Source organism: Brachionichthys hirsutus, chromosome 18 (genome assembly GCF_040956055.1).
Source record: "Brachionichthys hirsutus isolate HB-005 chromosome 18, CSIRO-AGI_Bhir_v1, whole genome shotgun sequence".
In the NCBI taxonomy this organism is placed as follows: Eukaryota; Metazoa; Chordata; class Actinopteri; order Lophiiformes; family Brachionichthyidae; genus Brachionichthys; species Brachionichthys hirsutus.
In genome coordinates, this window is record NC_090914.1 from 3,646,779 (window position 1) to 3,661,943 (window position 15,165).

General features: G+C 49.5%; 1 protein-coding gene across 1 annotated transcript in view; it reads left to right on the forward strand.

Moving 5' to 3' along the window:
• The window catches only part of LOC137908023 (rho guanine nucleotide exchange factor TIAM2-like), a 32,341-nt gene extending 17,859 nt beyond the window's left edge, over window positions 1-14,482 (forward strand). The window contains exons 14-25 of the mRNA XM_068752382.1: window positions 7,356-7,568; window positions 8,272-8,340; window positions 8,979-9,104; window positions 9,341-9,449; window positions 10,828-11,007; window positions 11,109-11,227; window positions 11,391-11,499; window positions 11,880-11,938; window positions 12,027-12,129; window positions 12,386-12,479; window positions 12,687-12,844; window positions 13,153-14,482. Of these exons, the coding sequence (XP_068608483.1) occupies window positions 7,356-7,568; window positions 8,272-8,340; window positions 8,979-9,104; window positions 9,341-9,449; window positions 10,828-11,007; window positions 11,109-11,227; window positions 11,391-11,499; window positions 11,880-11,938; window positions 12,027-12,129; window positions 12,386-12,479; window positions 12,687-12,844; window positions 13,153-13,808 (1,995 nt within the window). The 3' untranslated portion in view covers window positions 13,809-14,482. The remainder of the gene's footprint in view (window positions 1-7,355; window positions 7,569-8,271; window positions 8,341-8,978; window positions 9,105-9,340; window positions 9,450-10,827; window positions 11,008-11,108; window positions 11,228-11,390; window positions 11,500-11,879; window positions 11,939-12,026; window positions 12,130-12,385; window positions 12,480-12,686; window positions 12,845-13,152) is intronic.
• Window positions 14,483-15,165: the final 683 nt, after the last annotated feature.

The following is a 15,165-nucleotide window of genomic DNA, read 5'->3' on the forward strand; positions in this document are numbered from 1 at the left end:
ATGGACGCACAGGAAAGGGAAGTGTGGATGCTCCGGAGCCCAAACCAAGAGCGATATCTTGTAAACATGGCCAGTGGGTCGGCGTGATCTGTGACGGACTGAGAAAGCTATTCCTGTCGCTGCTGCTGCTGCTGAATATCCGGTCAGGTTTTTGATGTGTAAACCAACATTATTGAAGTCGCTAAACCGCACGTGAGCCTGACCCCGTCGGGAATTCCTCCTCGGCGGCGTGTTAATGCAACACGGCAGAGTGTTGCGTGCTCGTGTTTATCCGGAGTGCTAATGAGAGTGTGTGGCTATCATGAGAGAGCCACGTGTTAATGATGAAGACATGGCTGGGAGCCCCGAGCGCGGATGTACAGTGTGTGTGTGTGTGTGTGTGCATACCCAGCTTCTCCTGCATCACTCGGTTGATATTTCACACACTTTAAAACCCACAACGTCGGTCGATAATGATTCCGGTCGGCCAGTTGCTCTATGTGGGATAAATCGTTCATTAATGATTCACTCGCAGCAGATCCAGGCTAAATATCCAGAAAGTGTTGCTAATTGATGGATTTAGGCTAATTGCCCGTGTCGGATGATTGCCACGCCAGCGTTTGACCCGAGGTCAGTCGGGGGGTAGATTACGGACGAAAACTTGCCCTCCTCTCCTCCTTGCTCTGGCACTTTGTCCCTCTTTTTGTTTGCCCTGCGACACGAGTCGGGTCCCTCTGCGAGTGGGGGGGGGGGGGGGGGGAGATCTGCACTGCACCACTGCTGCTGATGCCTTTTACCGAGGAATGATTGGAAGATAGGTGTGTGTGTGTGTGTGTGTGAGGGAGGTGTGTGTTCTTTCTGCATATTTGCACATTTGTGGCACAAAGAGCTGGGGGTGGGGGGGGTGCCCTCTACCTCTACGTCTACCACCGTCAGGGAGTCGGCCACTGTGAAGGAGGAAAAAGGAAAGATACCGGCGCTGCTGAATCAGATTTATTTCTGTCGTCATATGGCCATCGCTTTGTTCTCCGAGGCGGGGAGAGAGGAAGGGATTCACCGAGTGGGGAAATGGGCCACGTATATCAGCACGCATGCTGAAAGTCTGCAGAGAAGAATCTTAAGCCTCCCGTCAGACCTTGTAATCGAGCGTCTCACGACGCCGACTGCCTTTAATTAATTGCTCCGACACATTCCAATCTATTCTCATTACACGAGGAGCTGTGCGTTTCGTGGCTTTGTCGCTGTGTCGTTGACGTGACGAAACGATACGCGTGGAAAACTAAAAAATGTCACGTCAATTCTGACGAACTCGGGTTCGACATTTTTCTGCTGTCACACGAAGATGGCGGTATGTCCCATAAAAGGTAATTCCTTAAAACCAAGCAAATCCGATTTTAAATCCAGCGTCCAGAATGAGAATAGTTACTTTTGGAACGTTGCAATACTTTGACATGAGATTTGGAAAAATTTGAGATGAGCATTTTCCCCGCAAAAAAATATATGAATAAAATAAGCATTGTTTATCAATGTTTAGCATCGATGCAGTCAGTTAGAGCATTTTATATCAGACTTGATGTAAAAACGGATTCATTCTACAGTCGTTAGCGGTTCTACGTTGAATATGTGGCGACGGCGTCGGTCATGTCCCGTGTTGAACAGACATATTAAGCCTCTTTGCCTTTTTTAAAAGCCTTCATGGACTTATGGAGACGGCTATGACTGCAGCCGTCCTCTGTCTGGACGTCTGTCCAGAAGGGCTTTTATTTTGCTTGATCTTTAACTCATGTTTATTTATTTCCTCCCTTGAATTCAAACATTAGCAGACCGTAACGACTGCGGGGAGCCGTCATGAGACGCACAAACCTCCGAGAGCCAGCTGTACCTGAGTGGGCATGCCTTGTCTTTCTGTGGAGTGGAAGTGGGGTGGGGTCGTTTAGGGAGGTGCGTCCTTTGTGACTAAGCCAATCAGCCACCATCTGGCCGTGAGCAGGCTCATAATCTGGGTTTACCGCTGTCGGTGGATGCGAGCCTGCTCTTATCGCTCCAGTCCTCCTTTTAGAATGACCCACATCCCGCTGGAATGACCAAAGCAGGAGCTGACATTGCAGTAGCGATGCCAGTTGCAAACCCAGCAGTGAGCGACGAAGACCCTCGAGCATGCCTCTACCTCGCCGCCTTAATTGATGTCTTTATTCGGGACCAGACACCTGCCCAGGGCCTGTGGTCCCTCCTCACCGTGTTGTGGTTCTGGCCGTCTGGCAGCGGCGCTGAGGACAAGGGCCTTTTCCTTGGCTCCGTGCTCCTTTGTTTGGGACGTCTCCTGAAAGAGAAACTGACCTGCCTGGCTCTGGACGCGGCGGCCTGCCTCTCCTGCCACAGAGACGTTAAAGAGGAGAAGCAATCGGTAACTATAGGTAGCCTTAGCTGCTTTAGCTAACCGCCTCCTTGGCAGTGGGGAGGCTTTAACCGATGCAAGTCTTTGCACTGAAGGCAAACTTCTCCACACCCTCCTGCAAGTCTCCCACGAAAATGCCTTCTCTGCATGCAAGTCTGGTCTGGACCGGTTTTTGCACTCAGGCACTTCACATGCACGCATTTGCATTTTATTAGCATTTATTTTGCCTTAAATTTAAAGTGCTCATGAATTGCATGATGCATTTGCAGTATCAAGATCCATGCATATCTTTTTTTTTTTTTGCTGCAGTTTGAGCCGTGGTCCGGAGCGTCGCTCCAGGGACGGCAGTGACAGTCGATGTGCTCTCCTGCAAGTTGATTGTTTTGGTCTGTCTAGCGGTGAAGAGTTTTTACAGGCGTTCATTTCTTCTCCTCGTTCACCTCGCGGGTCTAGCAGGTCAATTATCTTTTAGCATCATGCCATATGTGTCCGTTGTAGATTATGGATAGTTCAGGCTTCCTGAGATTGATGGCATTCCAGGTCAGGAAGCAGAGGGGGTGGGGGGGTGGCACGACTTCCATTATTTACTCCGCCCGCCTTTTGATTGTCACGCCATGTTTAACATTGGCAGTTGAGCATTTCCCCCTGATGTTTTTGCCGTCACAGTGGGACAAGTATATTAGCGTAGCGTTGCTTTGCCTTTCTGCTAATGGCCATGCTGTGGAGAGGATCTGAATAGCCCCGGGGACCCGGTGCAATGGGCGCTTTAATCCGACGCGGGCTTCATTATTAAAACGCGCTCCTCATCCAAAGCCCCTCGAGACTTGGAGGAATAATATTTGTTTAGAATGAATAATAAAAGGCGGAAAATGGTCTTGAATGGGGGTGTGACGGGACCAGCCCTCCCTCTCATCCTCCCCTCTACTGTTTGATTTATGAGCATCTTTTTTTTTTCCTTTTCTTGGACCTTTGAAAACAAGATGGCATTGTGGCGCTACAGACCGCTAACATAGCACATGAATCACCGACCTGCCTACGGGGTCGCAAGCCTCTCCCTCTCCCTTCCTCTTTCTCTCTCTCTCTTTCTCTGCTCCATGTGAGAGTTTTTGGTAAAGCCAGCCCCATGGCTACGCCTGTATTCCTTCCCATCCGCTTCCTCACCGTGCTTGTTTTTCTTCGGCTTTTTCTAAGGGCCGTCTCCGCTGGTTAAAGGGCTTCTTTGATTCGAGCGACGTTTCATCTGCAAAGCAGACCGAACTCTGAACATAATGACTCAGTCGGAGCTTTAAAAGAGCTGGAGACAGATTTGTATGCCGAATATAACGAATACTGGCGTTTTATAAAAATAAACGTGCATGTTTGGTTTTCTTAAGTACGTACATTTATGTTAGGTAGAAATAGCTCGACTCAACTTGGCTTGGTCTCAGGGACTTAGCTGCCGTTTTTATTCATCGTGGGATAATTCCTTCTCAGAGTGGGTTGATGCCACATCATCTACAACCTCACTCACACCTCATGTAATCATGTAATTATGCAGCAATGCTTCCCTCTATGGTCTGTAATGTATCACATGACCTGGTAATACCTGCTCAGGCTAATTTGGAAGCACAATGGAGGTGGTTCTAAAAAAGATAAATGAAAAACTAGTCCTAGTTAAACCGTGGTTAACTATAAATCTGAACTCAATCCAACAATAAATGTCAGATTGGGCGATGGATTCCTTTTATTTCCTGTAAAGGTATGCTGGAAAGTGAGCTACATTCCTGTCCTGTTATTCCCACTGGCTTAGAGCCTCCCATTTTTGAGCCTCTGTGTGTGGAGGTAACAAGCCAGAACAATCGGTATTGTCCTACAGCTATTGAGAGACTGGACACTGATGCAGCCCCTGGCCTCTCCATTCAACTCCGTCAAAATCACTCTGAGGTCGCTTGGAGCCGAAAAAAAGTCAAGAGCCGGAATGAGGAGGAGGATGGATCAGGTGGCAGGAAGCTAGATGTCACCATGACAGTCAAGCTTTTCGGTTCTGCCACGGACATTCTGCTATGCCCACGTCCAGAGGAGGCGGGCTGCGTAGGAGGGGCTGCTGGCTGGCCCGTAGAACCCGGCGGCGTGCCGGGGCGGCGTGGAGGATGCTCTTCAGACTGCTGTTTACGGTGCACATTTATAGACGAGCAATGTTGATGTTGTATTAGTACGTTGATGGTGTTTTGGAGGGGGCCTCGCTTAAAGGTAGAACATATTCAGCACTTGACTGTTTTGAAGCATCACTGCTGACACGACTGCGTTTTTTCTCACAATGGCGTTGTTGTCTTTGCAATATTCTGAGCTTGTGATTTATGCAATCTGAACTTCTTCTTGTTATGGTAGAATATTTTTTTTATTGTTGTTTTGATGCCTACAGCAGGTGTGTAAGTGTGTGTGTGTGTGTAAAAGGATCGGGAAAGAGTTGACTAAAAATTAAGATGCTGCAGGACTTCAGATGGAAATCGAGGAAGACAAAATGACTCTACAACCTCTTATTTTTACCTCAATGTCCACAAAGCGAAGCGGTAGAAACACGATCCAGAGCGTCCTGCTGTCAGTGAGAAGCTGAATACAAATTCACAGCATCGATGTCTCATCCTCTTTCTCTCTGCTGGTTCCCGGCCTCGGCTTCTATTGGTTACTCGGGCTGTGTAGGTGGGTTTGTTGTGATGCAGTGATAACTCCTGGGTCATGACTCCGTGCTGCCCCTTCTAACCCACACAGGTGGGCTTTGCAACAAGCGACAAGAGTTCTAACGGGTTAACGTCTGCTACAAAAAAGAAATACTGCAAGGTGCTTCTGGGTGACGAGAGCTGAAATCCAGTAACGCCTCTCCTTTCTTTTGCCCTCTGCCCTCCCCATGCTCGATTCATGTCATCTGCCTTTGGCGCCGAGGCTGTGTGAGAGTGTGTTTCCGTGTGCGCACATTTCGGAGCGTCTCATGGGGCATCGGGCTCCTTTTTAACGCCAGCGCTCTGTGTCCCCTCCGTCGTGTCCTTTTACGTCAGACGAACATGAGCCTGCATCCTTTCAGTGTGTGGGTGTGATGAGAATTGACGTGGCACTAGAGTGGTGTTGTGCGACCGGGTACGCGCACACACACACACATTCACATCTCTGGAGACACGGGGAGGCCTCATCTTTGCTCTTGGAGTTTGCAGCAGAAGTGAATGACTGTTCTCGGCCTCCACGCGGCCGCTCTGCCCTGTACGGAGAAACCAGTACGCGTTGAACTCTGTCTGAGACTCTGCGTTTCCTTCTGGCGTCTTGACCCAGTCCACCCGTCTTGCTCCGTGTGTGTGTGTGTGTTCAGGGAACGAGAGCCGACTGCTGCTGTTAGCTGCAGCCAGTATTACAGGTGTTGTGCTCTTCAATAGGAAAGCGCTGTATCTACATCAAAGGTATCATTCCTCTACATGATTTCCATTAATGTCTGCATGCAGATTAGATTAGATTTCCTTGCGTGCACTCAACCAGAGAAAGAAGCAAGCTTATTTGAGGTGAGGCACATTTATTTTATTTACATTTCAACAACAAGGCAGTCCACAGTGCTGTAGAGCACGACAAGACAACGTAAAACAATATAAAGATCCTTTGGATAGAAATTTAGAAAAGGTAAAAACAAAAAGGGGAAATAAAGAATAGTAAGTGGGTGATTCATGGATTTAATCAAAGGTCTTTGGGCTTTAATTAAAAGTCCTGATTTGTGGACCATAACAACGAAACGCTCCATGCTTAACTCCCCAACGGCATGATGACTCTGGGTGGGTCAGAATGTTGCAGCAGATGAGGGATGTAGTTTTGGTTCTGTGCTCTTATATAGATCAACAGAATTTCTAAATGGATTCTTTGACAGCCTGGATTTGCAGGTGGCCTTGTTGGTGTGGAGTTGGATTTCGGCGCTCTCTTTTAATTGTTCTTCTTTGTCTCCAACAACAATGACTTCACTTTTACTTTTGACTTATTTATTCATTAATTTTTCAGGGTTTAACTTTCAGTTCAACACCAACCGCTACAGCTGCACTTTGTGCATATTGCTAATTAGCTATTGATTGACACAGAGATGTCTTTCTGTCCCCGTCCCCTCCATCTCAGACACAATCTGCAGTGAATAATTGCAGGGCCGTCTCTGGAGTGATCGCTCTATAATGAGCCGAGTTGCAGGTATTAATGGGGACAGCGATTGCCTTTGGGTTCCCGGGGCGTGGAAGGTTATGGGTGGCAGCTGACACCATTTTCAGGACGGATTCCAAACGAGAGTCACACACGAAGGAAATGTGTGTGTGTGTGTGTGTGAGAGAGAAATGTTTGCAGTGGTGGGGATGCAGGTGGTATCGATCCATGCGTGTTGTACAGTGTTTTGCAGTGAGCTGCACTTAAATGCTTGCTCATGCGATATGCTCCCGAACAAAACACACACACACACACACACACACACAGGAGGCCATCCCACCGTGCTGTTGCTGTCTGTGCATGGACTGGACACTTGCTGTAACTGGTGCTTATTGTTCCTGTTGATTCTAGTGACTAGCCACGGATTACAATGCTACATCATGCCATTCATTTGAAATTAGGGGGCGCTGGTCATTACAAGGCTATTTTTAGTATATAAATCACCTAATGAAATGATGGCTTGTCTATAAAAGCTTGCTTGCAGTTGATGAAGGGTTGAGCTTGAGTAGCTCGTCAGATAATGAATTGGGGTGGATTTTCTTTCACTGTCGTTCCTGACAAGCGTATATTATAAATATACGCAGCATATACACAGCATTTTTCTCAGTGCAGATGGTCCTCACTTACCGATGCACTCGTTTATCGACGACTCGGAGTTACGGCGGTCTTTCCAAAATGTAAAAGTACGGTATGTGTTTAGCTACGAGAAATCGCTGGGTACGCTGAGCAGAATGTAAATGCCTGATCCAATAAGCTTCCTTTCTTGCTTCCCCCCCCCTTACAGAGTGTAGACACAGTGTGCACGCTCTACCAGTCTTTCCGGGAGGGGACGGGCTCGGGTTTGGTTGATGACACCAAGCGACCTCCTGCGAGTCAGGGAGGGTCTACCGCAGGACAGACCGCCCTTCTAAGACCTTGCCCAAAGCACATGAGTGCCACTGAGAGGTTACGCAAGGTCATCCAGGAGCTGGTGGACACCGAGAAGTCCTACGTCAAGGTGAGACAACTAGGCTTTGACTTGTGTCCCATCAGGATAAAATGGTCTAATGTTAGCATTTGATTAATATTAAATGCACAAGCAGGCCGAAACACAGTTGTAACCAAAATGTCATAATCTGGTAATATTCCAAACATTTGCTGGGAAAATTTCATCAAGATCCGTCACTTTTTGAGTCATGTTGCAGAAATCAGATAAACGGACAAATGCCATAAAAAAATATAACCTCCATGGCAAAGGTAATTAAAGAGGAGCCATTCCCTTCACCAGTTCCAGCACCTCCTTCCCCCCTGACTCCCCCTGTCTGGTATTATTAATCTTCCTCCCATCCAATCATATTGTTGCCCCCCCCACACACACGCACACTCGTCTTCCAGGTGGAGCACCTCTCTTCATGCACCTCCCTCCTTCCACCTGCTATTGTTCCCAGAGTGACTCGGTGCAGGCCCGCCCATCTGAATCCATGCCCCACTGCCGACTGCTTGGGGGGTGGGGGGGCATGAGAAAGAGGAGGAAGCTCATAAATCACCCTAATGAAACTGTTCCCTCTGATACTGACATGCACAGCCACATTAGAGCAGTGTGTGTGGGGGGGGGGGGGGGAATGAGGTGAAAGGAAGAATCAACGAGCGGTCGGATGACCAAACGGATTCTAACGGCACGCTGAGGGTTCTGTTAACTCATTGTGTGTCTTCTTACGCAGGATCTGGCCTGTTTGTTCGAGCTCTACCTGAAACCGCTGCAGAATGAAACCTTCCTCACGCTGGACGAGGTGGGTGGCCTGTTTTTATTCTGCAGCATCGTCGGCACAATGCGAGTCCAGAGGCTCCCTGGGAGGTGCTGGGGCTGCGTAAGCTGTTGAATACATCAGTGTTGATTACACAGAGGTGCATCTGATGAACAAATTATCATCCCCCCCCCCCCCCCGACCCTCTGGTGTCCCTCAGGGACACGCCGCCAAAGGCTATCCAACCGTAGATTAGTTTAACACAGGATCGCCGTCTGCTGATTTCAGTCAGTCTTCATCGACGACGTAAAAGCGAGCGTGTTTAATCTGGGATTGCCTTCGTCAACTGTTAGCTCTGGCTGCAGCATGCTAATGATCGTAGCACTGCACATGCTTAAACATCTTAAGACACTAGTAAATGGCCGCTGAGCACTGGGGCCCATTAAAAGGCCATTATGTGACGGGGGGGATGGGGGGACGGGGTCTGGTCACAGAATGCATGAGGACAGGTTAGCCGCTGAGCAGCTCGGCATGACTCTGGGCGTTGGAGAAGAGGCGTTAGCCTCATATTCCCTTCCCTCGCTCCCATTTCATTCCTGGCCGCTGTCGTTTCATGCTTCCTTAATCGTAATGTTCCCACCTCTCATTTCACCACCTCCTCGCGCTCCACCTGGTCGCCTCAGATGGAGAGTCTGTTTGGCAGCCTCCCCGAGATGTTGGACTTTCAGAGGGTCTTCCTGCAGACCCTGGAGGAGAGGATCGCCTCCTCGCCAGACTTCAGCACCCTCGAGACCCCGTCGCAGTTCAAGGTAAGATGTTTCGGTAATCGATGAGACGTCATATTCTGCAAGCAGACAGAAGACGGGTCTGTTGAACGAGGCTGTCTCCCAGGAGAGCGCGGACGGGGGGGGGGGGGGGGGGTCTGGTCACAGCCTCACATGTCCGCACTCTTTCATCCCTCCTCTCGCCTTTTGTTTTGTGTGGCGTCGCTTTCACTCCGTCTTTGTGTGACATTCCGGCCCTGTCTTTGTATTTTATTTTACAGAAGCTGCTGTTTTCTCTCGGGGGCTCTTTCCTCTACTACGCTGACCACTTCAAGCTCTACAGCGGTTTCTGTGCCAACCACATCAAGGTTCAGAAGGTCCTAGAGAGAGGTACCACACACACACCCACACACAAACTCATTCTGTGTACAATTTTAAAGATGTGACGCAGTAAATACAAAAGTGTAATCGCACCCTAAACTGAACTTCCTTGCACCTGATGGCGCTCCCCAATGGAAGGTTTCTGGCCTTCTCTCTTGGAATTAAAATCAGTTGCATCCCAACATCATGCGGAGGCGCGTCCCAAACGCCCGTTTTCACGAGCAGACGGCGTTAAATCAAGCGCATTCATTCAGACGTGGACTTTGGATAACCTTATCCAACCAACAGCAGATGTGTGACCGCGACACGCCGAGGCCTCGAGTAATTCCTCGCAGAATGTGACAGAGAAGTTTTCAAGTTGATTTATGTCGTGCTAAGAGGCCAGCCTTTCCCCTCACTGTTTGGGAATGCTGCCCAGCGCGGGGAGAAATGTAAGGCGATCGGCCTCCTTGCAGACACAGCGAGATGGGAGGGGCGGATTGTGCATCTTAAGTCTGGCCTGTTACTAATATTGCATGGGATGTTCCTCGAAGTAATCAGGGGGGGGGGTTGATGTTTAATAGGATTAGGGGGTGGGGGGAGACAAGAACAATCAGACGTCTGCTGGGTCAGAATTAACCAGAGGAGAATAAAATGTGGTAAACATGGTTATAAAGCAACACTGGAGGATTAACCGACTGTCCTCTCCAGACAGGTCCTTCTTTACGCGAGTGAAGGGAGGCGTTGCCGGATTCAAAGGGCTCACCCTCTATTCTATGGACAAAGCTTTAAATGGCGGGGCGTAAAGGCTTTAAAAAAAATATTGAGCATGTAGCCAAACATGTAAGAAGCTGATCTATCAACCAGCTCAAGCAAGGGCACAGAGAATTACCCCCCCGCCCCCCATCATGCCAGCAGACCCGCGTTGCCTTCGTTGCTCTGTTTATTGGTCGACTCATTAATTGCCTGCCAATTACTCTAGAAGGTGTCGATGCTGCTGCCAGCCTGCGGCTGGGAGTGCTATAATTAATGTTTTAATGGCTCGCTCAGTGTGTGTCATGGAAGCACGCGGCTCAAGGAAAATGTCATCACCTTTCCAGAAGGCTAGCTCTGTATCATACACCTGATTTCTCACTGCGCCTTAGGCTTCGGTGTAAAAGGATCAGTGTGATCAGTTTGCTTGGTATCAGTTTAATCCAGCGTAAAAACCTTTTAAGGAACGAATGCTTGCAGCGGTCGTGGTAGGTTGAGGGGAGAACTCCACGGCACCCCCTGCTGGAGCTAGCTACTTGCACCGCCATTCTGCACTGGCCTGCAAAGCCGCATCAGAGTTCAGGACGAAGCTGGAGCCCAGAGGGAAACACCGGAAACCGAAAGTAAACTTGTGCGTTTGATTCTGTTTTTCCAGCCAAGACGGATCAGACCTTCAAGGAATTCCTGGATGCGAGGAACCCCACCAAGCAGCACTCATCCACCCCGGAGTCCTACCTGATCAAACCGGTGCAGAGGGTCCTCAAGTACCCCCTGCTGCTCCGGGAGCTCGTCTCCCTTACCGATGCCGACAGTGAAGAGCACTACCACCTCACCGGTACGCCCGAGGACACACACACACACGATAATCGCACTTTGTGTTGCCATGCTAGGCAGCTGATCCCTGCTAATGCCTCGTCCTCGTTCCCGTCCCTGCAGAGGCCCTGAAAGCCATGGAGAAGGTGGCCAGTCACATCAACGAGATGCAGAAGATATACGAGGAGTACGGCTCCGTGTTCGACCAGCTGGTCGCCGAGCAGACCGGCCGCGACAAAGAGGTGGGTGCGCGTTCGAGAATCCGGCTTCTCATCGTCACACGAGGCAGAAACCTGCTGTGAATATACAATTACTAAATAGTTTGATCCACTGATGCGCGCTAGTCAGCCTGTATCGTCTATCGTTTATTAATGTCTGGCCTAAACCTTCTCCTGTGTCTCGCAGGTCACAGAGATCTCTATGGGGGAGTTTCTCATGCATTCTGCTGTGGTCTGGCTCAACCCCCACCCGTCTCTGGGCCGCATGAGAAAAGACCCAGAAATGACCGTGTTTGGTGAGTCTGCCCGTGTTACTGTTGCATTCTGGGAAAACGACATTCCAAACATTCCCTACATTTGTCAAACTTCCATCAGTGTCTTTCTGGATGTCTCTCAAATCCACATAATACGTTTCCCCCAAGGTCTTTAGGTGCTAAAAAACCCCAACTGGTGCTAGTTTTTTTTGTCCTCAATGGATGGTTGCATGTAAAAGTTGAATCGGTACAAGCCTAGCGTGTTGGGTTAGCGGTGCAGCCGCACAGAACGATCCGCAGCAGCTCCGTTTGAGCACCGATGCAGCCTTTAAGGCTTCAAGCTGGCATCTAAAGTGATTTCGTGGGCTGCTTTCCCCAAGAGGCCTCCGCAGTCAAAACTAAGACTCTCTCTCTCTCACTAGTGTTCAAGAAAGCAGTGATATTGGTCTACAGGGAAAACAACAAGCTCAAGAAGAAGATGGTAAGTATTGTGTCTGTACGAGTCGCACGATTCTACGTTTGGATGTGAAACGTCAGGCTTTTTCCTCTCCTCTCTGTGCGGCGGCTAGGCCAACCCGCGTTCAGCGCATTCTCACGGCGATCCGGACCCCTTTAAGTTCCGCTGGCTCATCCCGCTGTCTGCGCTGCAGGTCAGATTGGGGAATACTGCAGGTGAGAGAGAGGCCGGCACGCTGCCACATCACTAAATCACTCACAAAGTACATCTACTGGATCTTTTTTTGTTCTCTCGCCCCCTTCATGTTCCCCACACACACACGCACACGCACACACACACACACACACGTACCTACCGACCTCCTGGCATTTCTGTTCAGCGCAGATCCTCCCTCCCTCCCTCCTTTAAACCATAAAACACATTTGGACTGCGTGATTAAAAGCCTCTCCTTTTATACCCTCGCTCTCCCAGGAACAGGCACGGAAGGCAGCTGCATCTGGGAGCTCATTCACTCCAGGTCGGAAGTGGAAGGCAGACCAGAGACGGTCTTCCAGCTGTGCAGCAGGTCAGAGGTTAAATGTTTCAGGAAACCTTCTGGTATGCATGCGCTTGTTTCCTGTGAATTAGAGCTCGCTGCTAACGAATTAAATAACCCGTTTCACCGGGGACTCGCTCAACAGTCCCCTTAATCTAATGTTTCGCCTCGGATATCGAGTTGAACACATCCCAGTGCTCATGCTACCGCGGTGCCTCTGCTCTCACCCTCCCTCAGTGTGCCGGAGTGCAAGGTCAGCATCGTCAAGGCGATCCGCTCCATCCTCAGGGAGAACGTGAGGAGGAATGTGAGGAGCGAGGGAACGTTGGAGAGAGGCTGTAAGGAGCGGCTGGCCTCCCTGCGCGGCGGCGCCCTGCCCTCCTCTGCCAGGCTGGGTGGGCGGACACGAGCGCTCTTTTGACAAATATTCTTATTTGTTATGGCGGCCATATTTCTGTAAATGACATTTGTGTCCCAACTTATCTGTTTTCAGAGCCACACACGGGAAAATTTTCCGCTGAAACATAAATTTTCCTCTTAAGTACCTTTGGCTTTTTAAAAAAAATAGTAATAATCCAGCGGAACGGTTAAGCACTTTAGAGATGATTGCATCTTACTTTTTTAGGTCGCAATGTGCTTGTGGTGCTCAGATAAGAGGCGGGGGGGAGGCATTTCTGACTCCCATCTCCAAATGTGTTGCCAGGTTCCTCCAGGGCCTCCTGGTTGTGCAAGCAGCCCCCGGGGCGTCCCTCCACCCAGGCGGCGCATGCCAAGCCGGGGCCAGACTCGGATGAGGGGAGCCTGAGCAGCGGAACCTACAGTTCATCCGGGGCCCCTCCACAATGCGCCCCCGCCGACTCTGCCCTCCCTGCGCCGACGGCCGCATCAAAGTCGCAGCCCGCCTCCACCTCTGTGAAAGAGTCTGATATTTTAAGCGATGAGGACGACGGCTTTAGCGAGGGGGGGATAAGGAGGGGCAGCGGAGACAGCGACTCCCCAACTGACGCCATCGAGGCTCAGTTCCTGCAGCTTCGGCTCTCGGAGGACGCTGTGCCAGAATGTGCGCTGGCTCCCTGTGTCCAACCCGAGGGAACGGGGGACACCCCAGAGACCCAACCCAAACTGATGCGAGGACACGCCGATGCCGTTAAGAAGAGACCCAGGGGCCGGGATGCTCTGTTGAACATGAGGGCTCACAGCAGGTCGCTGGACAGCCAGGCGGACGCAACGTCGCCGTCGGGCGTCATGGACCTCAACGCGCTGCTGGAGCGAGAGTTCAGCATCCAAAGTCTGACGTCTGTGGTGAACGAAGACTGTTTCTACGACCCCGCTGACTCTGGAGGTGCCACCTCCTCGTAGGAAGGTGAGGAGGTGGCACGCAGCGGGTCAGCATCGGGCCGAAACTAACAGGAAGGACTCTGACATCCGTAGCAAAGCCCGTTTTGCTGTATTTTGTGCACTAAAGTAAACTGTTTGCCAATATCTTTGAAATATTTCTTTTTTTTTTTATCTGTACAGGTTTTAATGTGATTGTTACAGTTTTATTTATTATGAGGTTTGAATTTTTGTATATCTTTGCAAAGGAACATTTGGGTGACGGCTTGAACTGTCAGCTACATAGTTGGTCTACGAGAAGCAGAACAAAAAGAAAACCCCCAGGATGCAATGCAGCTTTGTTTGAAACGTAACCTTCTGCAAGGGTGGAGATTGTGATTCCCAGCGTATGCGTTAGAATGTGCTCAACCGAATACTTCGAACTGCAGTAATGTTGAAGCTCCGGTGTTGATCTTTGTGTCCCTGTGTACATAAACATGCGTTTTTGGTACCATTAGACACCGTGCGTGTAAGAAAACAAGGCAGGAGTTGTTTGCTTTTGCATCAAGTACTTTCCTGAGGTACAATTAAAGGCAAACTGCCGCTACGACATGCGTTACCTTCTCAGCTCGACCTTACCCTGCCTTTAACGCTAGTAAACCAATGAATGTGAACGCCTCTCGTTCTTGCGCAATAGTTTTATAAATAAAAGTTTTATTTGCAAATGATGCTCTGAGAGTAACGCTTTCATCTGTCGTCTGTGCCGTCAGTTCGGTTCTAAGCACCCTCTATTTGCCGTTGCCGGGGCTCGGTCCCTCGGCTAGCCTTGCTAGCCTTAGATTAGCTGTCAGACAAAGAAGTCTATATTCTGGTATTTGAGGACAAGTTGACAGAAGTGGGTCACAGTTACAGGCAGGAAGGAAGCTTCGCCGTTTTATGGTGATGCCTGCAGAGTTACAACTTGATGAGCCTGTTTAGCATGTCTTCGAGTATGATTGATTAGGTTTCAATTCATTTTCTGTTCCTTAACCCATTTCATATTAAATGAAGCCCCCAAAATGATTCAATAAAATATGTTCTGGTAATTCCATGTGAACAAACCCAACCCCCGCCGGCAGGGCAGGATGGGTTCAACCTTATTCTAGACGCATATCATGCTGACATTTTGGTGCAACCCAAACACGAGTGAATGGAAAATTACAGTGCTGAAAGCAAGCCTGTAGTAACAATTGCTGCACTGTGGTCACGAGTGACAGCATGTGAGAGCGCTTCACACCAACCAGCTGCTGTTGGAAGCATAATTATTCACTCTATCAAGTGTGGCGAACACATCAAATAAGAATTTTTGAAGAGATGAGTTGAGTGCTTTTACCCAAATAAAACGCAAGGTTTCAAGCTCTGC